Source organism: Pongo pygmaeus, chromosome 16 (assembly GCF_028885625.2).
Source record: "Pongo pygmaeus isolate AG05252 chromosome 16, NHGRI_mPonPyg2-v2.0_pri, whole genome shotgun sequence".
Lineage (NCBI taxonomy): Eukaryota > Metazoa > Chordata > Mammalia > Primates > Hominidae > Pongo > Pongo pygmaeus.
The window spans coordinates 66,619,333-66,635,173 of NC_072389.2; the positions used below are offsets into that span (position 1 = coordinate 66,619,333).

The 15,841-nt window shown below is 44.2% G+C and overlaps 1 protein-coding gene and 1 long non-coding RNA gene across 2 annotated transcripts in view; one reads left to right on the forward strand and one right to left on the reverse strand.

Annotated features, from left to right (window-relative positions):
- Window positions 1-12,104, reverse strand: part of RORA (RAR related orphan receptor A) — a 735,085-nt gene extending 722,981 nt beyond the window's left edge. The window contains exon 1 of the mRNA XM_054451117.2: window positions 11,854-12,104. Within this exon, the coding sequence (XP_054307092.1) occupies window positions 11,854-12,019 (166 nt within the window). The 5' untranslated portion in view covers window positions 12,020-12,104. The remainder of the gene's footprint in view (window positions 1-11,853) is intronic.
- On the forward strand, window positions 679-8,647 carry LOC129014110 (uncharacterized). The gene is made up of 3 exons (XR_008494128.1): window positions 679-817; window positions 7,599-7,755; window positions 8,395-8,647. It is a non-coding gene; the product is annotated as an uncharacterized LOC129014110 (long non-coding RNA).
- Window positions 12,105-15,841: the final 3,737 nt, after the last annotated feature.

The window sequence follows — 15,841 nt, forward strand, 5'->3', positions numbered from 1 at the left end:
CCCATATGACTGACTGCTGTAACAAACAGGAGTCTGGGAGCTTCAAGAGGGAGAAGGTGGATCTTATCTGGAGTGAAAATGATGGTAGGATTTCAATGCGCAAAGAGAGAGATGGGGACTAGGTGAGGCAGAGGAGGAGGGGAAAGGTGAAGGCACGTACAAGGTAGAGAGATGAAAAGGCCAAGTTTGAAACACATTTAGAAGACAACCACCATAAATGCCTGGTCCGAGGTGACCCAGGTATTTCAGTGAGCTTCTTAGAGAAATGCCACCACTCAAACATAAGATCCAGAAAGGCAGGGAGCTCATCTCTCTTGTTTGCTGCTTTATCCCCAGGCCCTAGCACATAGAAAGTACTCAGTAAATATATGTTGAATGAAAGAATGCCACCCTTGGGCTCTTAAACACTGATGTCAGCTCCAAGCAAAAGAGGGATCCCAGAATTTATATTCTAAGCCAGTCTAGGCAGATGCGCCTCTAAATGTACTAGCATATTAATGAGCATGTGCTAAAAGTGGCATAAAGATACTTTATGATTATAAATAATAAGTATTTACATTATTTTCCCTCCCCCACCTCCTCCCTGAAGTCATAATGAGTAACACCTGGAGCTTAACATCAGTTACTGCGGAAACACTTCCTTCCTCCCCCACTGCCGGGCCATGGTCCCCCAGAAAAGCTGCTTCTACTTCACGCCCAGGACAAGGTTTTCAAATAGTGAGGAGCGGCTCATAAATAGATCATGAAACCAGTGTGGTGGCTCGTAACCTGTATTTTAAATAATACAGCAAACATAATCATGCATCACAAGTGAAGGGTAAATATTTTACATGAAAAGTTTGTGTGTGTATGTGTGTGCGTGTGTGTGTACTAGTTCACATTGTAATGTTTTTCTCATTGTGGATCATGGTATTAATGTCTCAAAGATATCGCCCTGAGAGGCAAGCAGTTCCGGTGTTAGGACCTGTAATATTCAAGCTGAATGACCCTCGTTTTACTGGCTAAATGTGCCTGTCAAATGGTATTTCTCTTTGGCCCGGTAAACTTGACCCATCCTGAAACACTGAGATGTTCTGTGTAACATACTAAGTTCAGAATTAGTTCCTTCAAAGGATCCCGAGTTTCACAACACACAGACTTTTGTGGAAGAAGAAAAATGATTTATTTTTTCTAATTAGAAAAGTAACATATACATAATGCAAGAACTTCAAAAAATACAGAAAAGCACAAAGAAAAAGAAACTCACAGATAATCCCAGCATCCACAGATGACCACTTTATCATTTCATCATTTTGGTATTCGTGGGTCCAAGTTAATTTACTAATATAACTTATACACACACACACACACACACACACACACAAATTTCCTTTTACAAAAAAGATGGCATTCCGTGCACACTGCTATGAAAGCTGTTACTTTTCACTTAGCAATGGCTGATAAACATTTTTTCTTGATAAGAAATACTTTTCTAGTACAACAAGACTTTTAATAGCTACGTAGTATTCCATTCACAGACTTGATCCTGAGCATCTCCAGCAAGGCACAGCCTCAAATCCTCTGCTTTGAGAAAACAAGCTTGCTGCGGAAACACACATCTTTGCTGTGGGCCCCCTGGCTGTGTCTAGCTCTGGTGAGCACTAAGCATGAGATGCTCAACTCCATACCTATTAATAGAAAGTAAAAATAGTTTTACTTTCTATTTACTGTGCCTTGCTAGAGATGCTCAGGATCAAGTCTGTGAATGGAATACTACGTAGCTATTAAAAGTCTTGTCGTACTAGAAAAGTATTTCTTATCAAGTAAAAATAGTTTTACTTTCTATTAAATCAGAGCATGAGACTTGGACACTATTTTCACTATGTTTTAGAATGGCTTTACTGACATAGCCACAAGCTCACTGGTGGATTTTTAATTAATAATAAAAAATGCCCAGTGGGGTTAAAAAATAACAATTACTGACAATGTTCCACTAATAATGCATAGCCAAAATAACCCATGCTTAATTTTGTACATATCTACTGCCTAATGATAGATCAACTTGCACACATCTTAATAGCCTCATTAGGCTGGGCGCGGTGGCTCATGCCTGTAATCCCAGCACTTTGGGAAGCCGATGCGGGAGGATCTGAGGTCAGGAGATCGAGACCATCCTGGCGAACACGGTGAAACCCCGTCTCTACTAAAAATACAAAAAAATTAGCTGGGCGCGGTGGCTGGCGCCTATTGTTCCAGCTATTCGGGAGGCTGAGGCAGAAGAATGGCGTGAACCCAGGAGGCGGAGCTTGTAGTGAGCAGACATCACACCACTGCACTCCAGCCTGGGCGACAGAGCAAGACTCCATCTCAAAAAAAAAAAAAAAAAAAAAAAATACTCATTATTCGAACTTTGGAGGATCCTGGCACAGCACACAAGTGACAGGAACATGAGGTAAGAAAGTACAAGACTTGGGTTCTAGTCACAGCCTTGCTGCTTACTAGGAATGTGATCTCGAACACATTACCTTTGTCAGCATCAGTTCAAATAGGGTGGGCTAGGCTCACTGATTCATAAAGCCCTTTCTGGCTTTAACACACTTTAGTCTAATAAAATACGACCAAGTGGTAGCATCATGAGTGAGTATCACATATTTAACATATAACCCCAAGTTCAAGACTAAAAAGCCAGCTTTAGAGGGTTCAAGAGCCCTTTCAGTGTAGCTTCAGTTCTTCTTCTGATTCCCTGTGAGTCCTCAATAATGCTAGGGAACCTCACCAATCCTTGACTGTCATCCTTCACACTGTGAAATTTTACAGCTTCCAGGTTAACAGCCTGGTCTATAGAAATTGCCTGGGTTCCCACTTTCTGCACACACGTGCTCATCCAAAGCGCGTGATGAGTGCCAGAAATGGTAAAATACAACTCTGGCAATTTCACACTTGTCATCATCAGTCAACTAATAAGAGCACTAAAAGAGGAATCATTTTTTGATGATCAGGTTATTTCATTTGCCTTTGCTTTCCCAATGCTTCATTACCTGGACAATTGAGAGTTATGAGCAGTTCACCCTCCCAGTTGCCCTGTCCTTTCAGATATAATATCCCTGTCACACAAACGTTCCTGAGAATACATGCTGTATTGTCACATGGCCTTTTCATCATCCACTGGTTTTATAACTGGAAAGTGAAAATGAAAAGCAATGCAGTTTATTTAAGAGGTTTTAGACTTGCTAAATATACATGTGTGTCCTCTGTGATTGGATGTTGAAAATCCCTTAATTTCCACACAGCCACTCCTCCCCATGACTGGCATCGATCATATGGGATGAGATAAGCCTCTTTGCTTCTGGAAGGGCGGAATCACATCTGGTTGCCTTTTCTCTGTCTTTGTCCATTTCCTCAGGTTTCTTTAAAATTAATTAGAAGAGTCAATAAACACGCCTGCCAATTCCCTTTACACCCTAGGAAAGCAGCTCACCGTGCCCTTCAGACCTATTCTTGCTGTTTTTCCAAGTATTCCCTTACCTGCCTTTGTCAATTGGCATTCTCGACAAGTTCGTCATAACTTCTCAAAGTGTCAACTTTTCCTCTTTTCATTGCCCTTGTTAAAGATAATTTAAAATTAGAAAGTCACATTCCCAGCCATTTCAGAGTCAATGCTAATGTCATTTGCCTTTGCACAGAAGTCTCTTCTCCCTCTAGAGGCTCCCTGCCTTCATCCACAGCCCCCACTCCCCAGCCCCAAACAGGCATTGTTAATCTCTGCAGGCACTAGTCCATTCCCCTATTTCATCCTTCTTATCTTTCCCCCAAAATACTTCACCCAGCGAAACACACTTTAGCTTGTGGTTCTCCTTCCTTCACTCCACTTCAGAGAGAAATGTCTGGGTCTAGAGATTGTAAAGTCACCTTCAGGAAAGAAGCATACAATTGGCTGTCAATTAATCAGGATAAGACAGAAAAAATTACACCATGTGCAGCTCGGCTTCTCAGTACATGCATTTATGTTTTGGGATCAAGAGGATTTCTTCCGTACAACCTAAAATTCAAATTTATGGCTTTTGTTTGGCTATAACTAATTCCCTACCTAACTGCACAGTAGTTAGTAGTCTGGAATTCTTTAAACAGTGATTACCATACTTCATAGTAGATTCAAACGATGGTCCCTCATTTCCCCCTCATTCTATTTCACCTCTATTCTTGCCTGTTTATTCTTGGTAGCATTCTTTGCTTATTAAAAAAAGTCAGACGATTTTATATTCTATAATTTTTATTCTCGTGGCTAGTTTGACATAGATTTTAAGCCCGTTGACTTTCCCCCATTAAGCACAGACCCAAACATCACCATTCTTATCACGTGTACAATCCCATCAAGTTTCAGAGTGTCATTTATACACAATTTTATTTCTTACTTCTTTCACACACGCCTACCACTTACGTACAGCAACTTCACTACATTCATATTTCATAAACTTCATCAGTATTCAGCCAAACCCTCCCCCGAAGTAAGCTAGGTATTTTTAACATTGCACTGCCTCTTTCAGTGGCTTGAGGATCCTATACTAAGTGGCACCCTTCCTTGCATCCCAGAAGAGTTTATCTATTATGGTCTGTGCATGGATGCAGAAACTTCCTAATTGTTTCAGGAAACTTTAAGATGTTCATAATCAAGCCAGGTGCAGTAGTACATGCCTGTAGTCTCAGCTACTAAGAAGCCTGAGGCAGGAGGATCCCTTGAGCCCATCTCTTTAAGGAAAAAAAAACAAACAAAACAAAACAAAAACTAAAAAAATAGTTCATAATCAAAATTAAAACACCCAATAACATTGTTAAGATGATTCTAGACTAGGAGATTATAAATCCTCTATACCATAATATTTCCTACTCATTTCCATCCTCTGACACAGAGTTTCAGAGAAAACATCTATGGTATAGAAGCTCTACCTGGGGCAGCCTGGAGTCCTCTACCACCTACAAGGGTGTGTGAAACCTGTACTCTCAGCTGTCAGTGGGTGCTGTACAGGGCTCCCTAGCTGACCACCAGGGCCCCAGTTCTGTGTACAAAACCATCACCAGGAAACCACAGCGCCATGCCATTGTTAATGTGCCATACTATGTAATGTGATAAGACAGTCTGTAATAATGACATGTCAGTTAAGGCCATAAAAATATGTTAGGAAAAAAGAATTGTTCTTGCACAAACACAAGGGAATTGTTACCTATAATTCCTTTTAGCATTAGCATGTAAGAGCTGAAGCAAAAAGCCAGCCAGACTAAACTGTGAGCTATGGTACATTTATTCCTCATCATGCCCCATTCCTCTCTTCTAAGGATTTCTTTAGACAATCTCCTTGACGTCTTTGCTCCAAAATCAAAAGAGAAATAATAATAACTGGGCTGTCACAAAAGAACATCAAGACTCCCAAGCTGAATTTCCAACACTACAATATCAAAGATAATCACAAGACAACTGCAGACTATATCATTAAGTCAAATGGGACATCCCTGAGAAAGTCAGCTTCTGATGGTGTGGTTCCAGGGAGGCTTTCCATATTCGTCCAGTGAAAACAACCTGTGCTTGGAAAGAGGGTTTCCTCTGGGGCAATCGAAATGTTCTTTGTTGACATTCTTGGAATTATTCCTTCTAACCCTAGAGTTTCCTAACTTTCAGGATTTAAGAGCCTCATGCCAAAGATATCCCTTCAATATATCTATGGAAGAGTTAGGACTACCTGGAGTTTCTGTCTACCATTAGATGGGAGAAAACTTATATTATCATAATACAGTAAATAACTTATTTGAAAATATAATATCCTTCCTGAATATTCAAGAATGACTTTACCGCCAGGCATGGTGGTTCACACCTGTAATCCTAGCACTTTGGGAGGCCAAGGCGGGTGGATTGCCTAAGCTCAGGAGTTTGAAACCAGCCTGGGCAACATGGTGAAACCCCGTCTCTACTAAAACACAAAAAATTAGCTGGGCATGGTGGTGCACACCTGTAGTCCCAGCTACCTGGGGGGCTGAGGCATAAGAATTGCTTGAACCTGGGAGGCAGAGGTTGCAGTGAGCTGAGATTGTGCCACTGCACTCCAGCCTGGGAGAAACAGAGAGACTCTGTCTCAAAAAAAAAAGAATAACTTTACATCCTCTTTAACTCCAAAGAAAGAATTAAGAAGAGCCTAAGCGCCTAAGCTCTGGATGAAATTTTCCTATAAAGTAAAAATCTCAATTAACTAGAATCAACTAATTGAATTTCTATTTTGCTACTCGCAACTTAGACAACAAGGGAGGCAAATAACAAAACATACTGATATTGAGGATTTAACAAAAAAAGAAAGAAAGAAAACAATTTCCAAGCAGGGATCAAGATAGATTTAGTCCAATCTCTGACACTGTGTCCATTTACAGTTCTGTAATGTACAATTGGAATTCATACTCAGAACAGTGACCTTGTGGCACCATACGAGTCTCAAACCTCAAAGAAAGATGCAATTACATTCTCAACGTTCTTTCTAGAGTAGGAAAGGGGACTAGTACATTTAGAAAACATATTCAACAAGTAAAGGACAAAAAATACTTCGGGTAAATCTACTGTTAGTCAGAAAAACCAATTCATCAGTAATGTCCTGGCACCCTTAGAGAAAAATCATGGTTTACTGTGTATTAATCAACACTTAAACACTGATTATCAGTTTTTTTAAAGCATTAATTTAAAAAAGATACAATTTTATTTTAACATACAGCCTAAAAAGATGGGTGAAAAATTTAACAGCTCATTTATAAACCAACACATCCTGTGTGAATTAGATATCAAAAAAAAAACACTAAAAAATTATAGAAGAGAGAATGAAAGACAGAGAGTATTATTCCTAAATTTTGAGCAAGGAAGATAATCTTCATATTCAGAAAAGTATTCCAAATTCTGGATGAGTACTCACTCCAACACCTGAAGGCCTTTCAAAAATACTCTCCTTGTTTCTGCACAATTTATCACTAATCTGGGATGAATGGGACAGGAATCTGTGAGCGAGCAGATGAGATCTACCTCAAAGTCCCTGTATGTTGGCTCATGGGAGACAATGAATGTGAACAGCCAGATATGTCATAATAGGAGAGGTGCGTTTCCTATAAATTTTTTTATTTTTCATTTGTTTTTGCACACATGGCAATCACATTACAGCTCTTTCCTCAGATACCTGGGAAATGTAGTTATGCATTTGGCTTCCACAGAAGTGTAAGCTAAGAAGTTCAATTCATCAAGTAGCCTGGGAAGATGAAGGGGGAAAGGAAGAGTAAACTCAGAATACGTGGCATATGCTTAAGATACCATACCACATGAACCTCTAATAACCTCCAACTCCATCTGTCCTGTCAACATGGTACTGCAAGCTCCTAAACACAAAAATGGGAGAAGCTGGATCTTAATTCAGAAGTGACATGTCCAAGGAAAAGAACCCACGGGCTTGTCTCACTCGAATTCCAAAGGTTAGCTCTGGACAGAGGGCAGTTTGCTTCCAAAAGTGATTCAGCTGTCACTAAAAATCCTCAGAACATTTTTATCCGGAGGCACAATTATTACAATTAACATTCTCACACCTCCCTGTGTCCCACTTCAGGAGTCTAGTGTGGAACCCGGAGTGTGCTACAGCCCTCACCTCTGCTACCTTGAAAACAAGCTGAAGGGTCTCATCGTTAGGGGCTTCAATGCAGGCTCCACACTTCAGTTTCAGACGTAGAGGCATTTTCTAAAGCCAAGGGCTCCTCACAATGCCAGTAAGTATTGGAAAATTCCAGCAGGTGACTAACATTAGAAGAGTCTCCTATAGATGTTTTGAGCCACTCAGGACTTGAATTCTAGATTAATAATTCAATTCTTTTTAAAGAAATAAGGGAGAAGCAACAGAAAAGGTTATCATAACTATCATCAAATGCCTTTTCTAAAATTATTGTATTACATTTTTAAAGGGTATTATTATAAATGTTTTTATGAGCAATTTACCAGAAAATTAAAGTCCTTTAGTTTAAAAAATAATTATTTTATCCCTCTGGCAAAGGATTTTCTCCCAGCCAGTAGCTCTTTCAAACTATGGGGCATCATTTGTTCACTGTGGCGAGCCGGGTCCATGTGAGGAAAGTTGATCTGAGAATCAATCTCTAGAAAGGGCGCTAAATTGCTAGGTAAGAGCACCTACTAGAAAGTGAATCAGCCAAAACTGAAGGGGGCAAGAGAGGCCACGCACTTTCAAAGTCAAAGACGTATGTGGTTCTAGAAGTCCTCAGGGCTACACATAAACTACAGGCCCTGTTAACTGATTTTAAGTCAATCTAAGCTGAGCTTCCAGGGGGTTCGATCTCAACCCAACTGAGCTTTTCACTGTTAATCCCATCTTTTGGTTTCGATTTTTCCCTTAGGTCTGTCGGCCCTAAAAACCTTCAACCTTCAGCACTGGTGTTCCAAACCAACTGTGTGGTACACAGCCCTGTGTGGATAACTTTAGTGAAGTAAAATATGTAAGCTTCTGGCATGCACATATAATAATGAGATTCTGAAAAAGGGTTTTTAACAACAGTTATGTCACGAGGCTCATGGCTCCCTGAAGTCCCTGAAAACCTTGTTAAATTAAAGATTCGCTGTGGTTTTTTTCCGCTTCATTCCTACTTCCCATGTTGCTTCCTGCCTTTCTTTTTTCTCTTTCATTGTGTTGTAAAGATGAAACTGAATGACACCAGCCATCATTAATATCACCTAGAAAATGGAAGAGTTTCATTAAAACTGCTAACATTCCCAGCAGTTTTATGGACAGGGGAAGGTCGTCTTGCAGATTATAAAGTCAAACATCTGATTTTGTAAGCTCAGGCAATAAAGGTACACAATGCAGTCACACTTGGATTCCCAAGAGGGAGGAATTCAACAGTAGCCTCAAGTCTACCTAGGTAATGTCTCATGAGGTCACTGCAATGTCATGAGAATCCAGACCACAATTTCTGTGGACTTCAAACACTGACTGGTTAGAAGCTAAACCTGCTACCCTTTGGAAAGTATCTCCCAAATCAGAAAGCTTCCCATTTCACCCAGTGCCAAGAACTTCACTCCACCCTCCTGGAGGTTGAAAATGCTAATTATAAGGTGATAATGTTTGCTTTTCCTTTCTAGTTGTGTGCCTTTATGTTTCAAGTATTTAAAAGGCGTAATCACCTAGTGTGTAGGTTAATTTCTTTCCGATATTGTAATTTATGCAACATTAATACTGGATGCCAGCTCCAATTTTCTTACTGCTTACACTCTGGGAGCCGACTTGCATATTCTGCCAACTCCATTACATCATCTGAAAACCCAAACATTTCCCATTTTCAAATCACTCCCAACTACCAGGCATACTTACACATTCTCTCTTTTTCTCCCTAGCTCACACACATAAAGATTGGTACCCCTGAGGAGCAGATGCTACATCTGAGGTTAAAGTCTGCAAATGCACATAATTTCTGGAAGCTATTACTACTGCTGTGTTAGCTAAAGGATGCCTCCATCTCTGACCTTCCTTTTTCCATTCAGACTGTTATATAACCTAGTGCCTGCGTGCAGGATGTGAGTTGAGTGTTTGGGCCTTACCACCCCCCTCCCATTAAATCTTCCAGGAGGGATAGACAGGGGCTGGTTCAAAGAATGAGTTGGGGTGGGGGCAGAGGGTGGGGGGAAGGGGATATGGGTCAGCAGTTCAGCTGTGCAAGATGTATCCCACTCCTACTATGCCCCTCTCCCCTTTTTGCTGAGCCTAAGGGGGCTGGTGGCACTGAATGCTCCGGCGTTACATAATTTGCAAGAACAGCAAGTTACGGATTTGCTAGTCGGTTCTGCAGCCTGCCACCCTGATCGCTTGCAAGAACACCTTCTGGCAAGAATGACACCTGAAGATGTTAATAACACACGGTGTGTGTGTGGTGGGGGGGGGGGTCAAGAAGGAGAAGGGTGGCAGCACAAACCAAAAATCAGTGCAGCTTCCTAAATACTATGTCCCCCCAGTCCAAAAAAAAAAAAAAAAAAAAAGCCCCAGAAACACATGAAGGGGATTTTCTCCAGTGTTTCTGATTAACCCTGTTACATAACCCGCTCGCATTCCAAATCCACCGTCTCAGGGTCTAAATATACTCTTTGCAGCCAAAAGCTCCCGGCACACAAACTCACCGAGCTAGCGGCAGGTCCGGGCCCCCAGCCCTCATCCCCTTCCCTTTTGTCCCAGCCCTCGCTGCCCCCCTCCCGCTGAAACCGCGGTTCGGCGCAGTCACCCTTTGGAAATCGCCTTTAATTAAATGTTTTTCGCGTGTGTCATCCTGATGGCTTTTACTGTACTCGAATTCCGTGAATGGGAAACCGCCTGGACAGGGGGTGTGGCTAAGGTGGGGGGGGGGGATACTGTAAAACAGCCAGCACATGATCAGCCATATTCCTACCTCCAACTATAACATCGAGAGGAAGGGAGCAGTTCCTGGGGCCCCCATTCGCCTCTACCCAGCCCTCCCCAACCGCCGCCAGAAGCCGAGTGCAAGAGGAGGGGGCGCGCTGGGCCGGTGCCCAAGCCGGGGCTGGAGAAATCCTCTCCGTCCCCAGCTCCGGGTGGCTCGCGCGAGCCCGCTTCCTCCGGAGTGACAGGCGTGATTTATACATTATTTACAACAGTAATTAAAGCTGTAGCTTCCTCCTGTTCTTTGCAAACTCCAGGCGCATTCAAATAAATAATCCCCCACTCTCGAGAAAAACCCACATCAGGTTCCAATACCTTTAAGAAAGAGTGAGCTTTCCTCAACAGCTTACTTTAGGAAAGGAGGGAGCAACTGAGTCCCCCCCATCCCCCCCACCACACGCACACACAGACCAAACACCAAAATGAAGAGTAAAAATCGCCAGGGGAGGAGAAAACATCGCTTGCACTATCCAACCAGCATGCAACTTGCACTGACCATCCCCAGGTTCCTGCAGAAACGCTTGGAACCTCCGAGAGGGAAGGATTCCCAGAGCAGAAATAAGTTTGGGTGCTTGCTTTTGTAGACGCTCCCTCCGAATGCGCGTGGAGCGCCCCACAGGACCGCCGCCCTCTGCGCGTTGGCGCGCACACGCCCCCCCGCCAGCCTGGGCGCCGGGCTCCGAACCCCCGGTCTGCAAACTTGCGCATCTCCCCTCGCCGCGCCCGCCAGACAACTTGGCGAACAGCTCGCTCGCCCGCACCCCGCTTCCTTCGGCCCTTCCTTCAAATCCCAAACGCACCGCCGTGCTCCAGAGGTGTCCACGTCGCCCCCAAAACCCGGAGCGCCCCCTCTCCACCCCCGGGGCTTCCCAGGTCGCTCACTCCTCCCGCCCCCCGCCCAGATCTGAGAGGCACCGAAAACACACCCCCGACTCGGGCAGCCAGGGCCGAAACTGTCAAGAGGAGAAAAGGTAAAGCGGAAGGAGGGTGGCCATAAACAGATTTTTCTGCCCCTTCTTAAAAGGACACTGCCGCTTTAAAAGTTTCTTTCCCGGGCCCCCACTCCCCACATCTCCGTATTTTGGGGGAGCGTATTTAATTGAGGCAACGCAGCTTTCCTCCTGTGTTTGCAGAAAAATCAAAGCCAGGGGGGTGAGCCCGCCGGCTGTCAACCTTCCCGCCGCCTCCCCCGCCCCCCTTTGCTCCCGCAAGCCGAGAACGGGCTGCAAAAGTTTGCAACATTTCTGGGGGGCGGAGGGGGGAGGGGAGGGGGGTCCTCCGGGCTCGGGGCGCCGCCGCAGGCTCGCGCGCGGCCGCCGGACCCCGCGCCCCGGGCGCCCGCTCCCGGCCGCCCCCCGCTCCGCGCCCGGGCTCCCGCCGCCCCCTCCCCAGCCCCTCTCCAGCCTCCTACCTCTGCTGGTGCTGGAATAGCTCTGTCTGCGCACCGGGGCAGGCGGCTCGCTCTTGCGGGCGGATTCCTGGTTCAGCGGGGTCTCCCTGGAGCCGGCGGCCGCGTCCGCGCCGCTGCTGCCTGGCTCGCTGGCGGCGGGGTCGGGGGCTGCCGGAGCTGACTCCATGTTTTTTCCCAATGTAGAGATCGCTGGAGATGGCGAGCTCCGAGACTCCCTCTATCTTCTGTTTTCAGAGCAACTCTATGGTACCAAAAAAAAAAAAAAAAAAAAAAAAAAAAAAAAAAAAAAGGGAGAAGGCGACCGGCGAGAGCAGGAGGGAGAGAGCAGGCGGCGGCGGGCGGGCGAACGAGAGCGCGAGGGAGCGCGCGGAGTGTCTGGGTGGACGTGTGTGTGCGCCCGAGAGGGGACAAGAGGCGGGTCTGGCCACAGGCAGCGCTAGCGAGAGCTTCTTCAGCCGGCCCCCACACCCACATTCCCCACCCTCCAGACCCCAGACCGAGAGCCACAGACTGGCTGCCAATTTTGGGAGGTGGGGAAAAGAGGGGAGGAGGAGAGCAGAGCCTCCCGCGCCCCAATCCTCCCCTCTCCCCAGCCCAGGGACAGAAATTAAAATCGGTGAGATGATTCCGTGCCTACTTCTGAGACTCTCTCGGGAACAGAACTCGTCCCCATCCGCTGCCAGCTTGGGAAGAGACAAATCCGATTGTCCACGTTAGGAAATCGCAGGTAGCCCCCTGCCAGCCCTGCCCAGGGCTGAGGAGAAACTAAAAGGGTATTAGAACGGGGCTGACATCCCAAGGAAGGCGGAGGATGGGAGGAAGTGGCACTTTTTACTTTGGGATGGGACGGCCAGTGGGTTTCCAATCTTGGTTAAAGACATCTGTGTCTAAAACAGATTTTGTGAATCTAGAAGCGCCATGGACAGTTTCTGGCACGGTTGAAAGAGGTCGCTTTCAGCTCCTTTGCTGTTTGTCCGCAAAGGATCCAGAAACCATTTGGCAGGGCATTTTCTACTGAAGAAAACTTTGGCCTGTTTGGTCGATGACTATCTAAGCTGGATAAAACATGCCACGCTGCATCTAGCTCAAGCGTGGCTGCTAATTGTCAATTCCCACTGGTACTTTTCCTACTAAATGTACAGTCTCATCCATAAAAGGTAGATATACTGGAGAGGCATTACTAATGCCCGGATAACATTCAGATAATTAACAGCTCCTAATAATTCGTATTATTATAGGCATCATTCTACACCCTCCTCCCATTGAAATACATTCATCCCCTAGTAGGTACCTAAAACTCCAGGAAAGCAGATAATTGCATCATTGTTACCTTGACCCCAAACTCCAAGATGAAGGAACAATACGAATTGAAAGAATGGAAAATATTCCAATGGTAGTAGCCTGATTTCTCTGCCTTCATACTCAATCTACCACTTTCTTTTGCCTGCGAAGACACTATGGAAATATGCCCCACCTTCCTTTCAAAAGGATCCAAAATTTTGACAATAAATAATATTATTATAGGCCAGAAGGTGGCATAAATATGTGTGCTTCAGAGCGTGGGGTAGGCGGAGGGAATTGGGGGACATTTTTCTTTTGCTAACTTCCTGGTTTGGAAAAATGCTTTAAAAAATAATAAGTGGGGGAAACCCAGTTAGCTAATCCTTCAGAGGAACCTCCATATGCCAAATTTCACACATAGTTTCTGTTACTGTTGCTGATCTTGATCTTATTTCAAATACACAATGCCCTTTGCCATAGTCTGTGTACTAATCAGCAAAACCTGTGGTCCACTCTTCGGGGTGATGTAAATGAGATGTGAACAGTCCTGATACCTTAATCCTGCCTCTGCAAGGATCCCTGGCTTTAGCCTGTCTGTTGGCGCCTACAGACAATGCACAATTGTCTCCTTCATCCCAAATCAGATGTGTGGGTTTCCCCATACATCAAAGCACAGATTTCCAGAGCAGCCTTCACACCATTTACCATTGGTTAGCCTGTTAGTAATGTTCTTGATGCAATTGACCTAGCTTGTTACACTTGACTTTTCTAAGGAAACAAATATATCAAAGTGTACAGTTTAAGAAACAACTTCCTCTGGGACAGTGAGCATCTCAGAATACATTGGCTGCCTCATGTTTATTTTAGAATACTTTAAAAAATACTCGTCACATTAAATTTCACCAGTAATTCTATTTGGGATGCAAGTGACTTAAAAAGTATCCCTGGTTTCCTTTTAGGTACCAGTAGCAACTTGTTAACATTTTTTATTAAGTCTGTTCCCCTTGGACCTTTAATGAGTTTCTTACTGTTCTGCTTTAACTAAGGTGATATTTAGTCACCCTGAAAAGACCATCTAGAAATGGTCATAATGACCTGAATCAATTAAAATAGACTCTATATTCCCTTCAGAAAAAGATCGCAGCTCGGAAAAGCCATTTCTCCTAACTCTCTAAGACAATTACTGCTTCTGCAATTTAAAACAATTGGGAACTCAAGTGCTTTCCCCAAGGGAGAAAATAAAAGTGAGTTAGATACATTCCTTGACTGTCAATCACTGTGACTAAAGTGTAAATTACCTGGATTGGGGAGGCGTTTGAAACCCGAAAAGCACAGTGATTAGGTTTATATTTCTTTCCTTCCGTCATGCTCCCTTTCGGATTACTAATTAAGGCTTTCCAATTTTCTAAATATTTGGAGAGATGGGAGCCTTCCTTAGACTCTGCTCATTGACAAAGGGCAACAGTGTTTGCTTAAAAATGGTTATTTTACTTTGCACCACTGAGTTCCCTGAAAATGGCTTAGAAAAACTATGCTCGTGGAAGAGGTCAGCCTAAATTCAGTTTTTTTGTAACTCCTCTTTGCAACACCACAGCCATCCCCCCCTACCTCCTTGCCAATCCCAGGCTCCTCTCCTGATGGTAACATTACTTTTCTCCTACTCTAAGGTAATTACTGGGAACCTCAAAGTTAACTTTGACTCCTCTCTTTTGCTCCTACCCCTAGTTCTCCACATCCTAACATGCTTGCCAAGTGCTGTAATTTCTATCTACCTGACATATGCCCCTCCTTTCTGCAGCCATCTATGCAGTTCCAGACATTGTTGCTCACCTAAACCATCTCAGTAACCTCTTAAAAAACTGGCCTTCAGTCTTATAACCATTCTAATCCATTCCAGATAGTACTGCCAAGTTAATTACCCTGAACTACAGCTCTCATTTCCCACCATGTCACTCCCCTACTTACAAGACTTTAATGGCTCCCCATTGCCCATGCAATTAACAACTAACTAGTCAACGCGGTATGGAAGGCTCTATCTCCCTATCTCTGCATTCCTATACCAAGGATGGCAAGTCGATCTCGTCATGTGGAAAGGTGTGGGCTGTGATTGATTTATGTTATCTCCCATGGGTGGAGGATAGGGAGTGTGACACTCCTGGCAGGAGTTTGTCAAACTGTCTTACGTCCTTATGTAATCTCCACAATCCATGTGCAGTACTCAGGCCAGGCCACATGCTGCTGCCTGCTCCCCCTCCTACTTCTAGTCCATGATACATAGATAGTTGCCTCTGCCTCTTCTCCCTAAAGGCCCTCCCTGCCTTCTCTGTTTACTGAAATCTACCTTCCTTTCAAAGTTAATTCTAAATGACAGCTCCTCTGTGGAGCCTTCCCTGATTTACCCCAAACCAAATATTTTAACTATCTTAGTGTTTTGCACCCCTCCTAAGGCATTTGGTCTGCTCCATCTACCTTGTATTGTGGTTGTTTGAACATTTGCTTTATCCTCCCTGGTGGAAGACATGCTCCTTAAAAACAGCGACTGTGCCTTTGCACATAGTAGGCATTCATTAGAGTTACTGGATTTGGGGAATGCAGTTGATGAAGTTATCATAAAGTAGCATGTCCACACGGTAATTCCATTACCCAACAAGAATGAAAACCTAAGCATTTCAACTTTCAATCACTTGAAATAAGCCTTTCCTTCTTG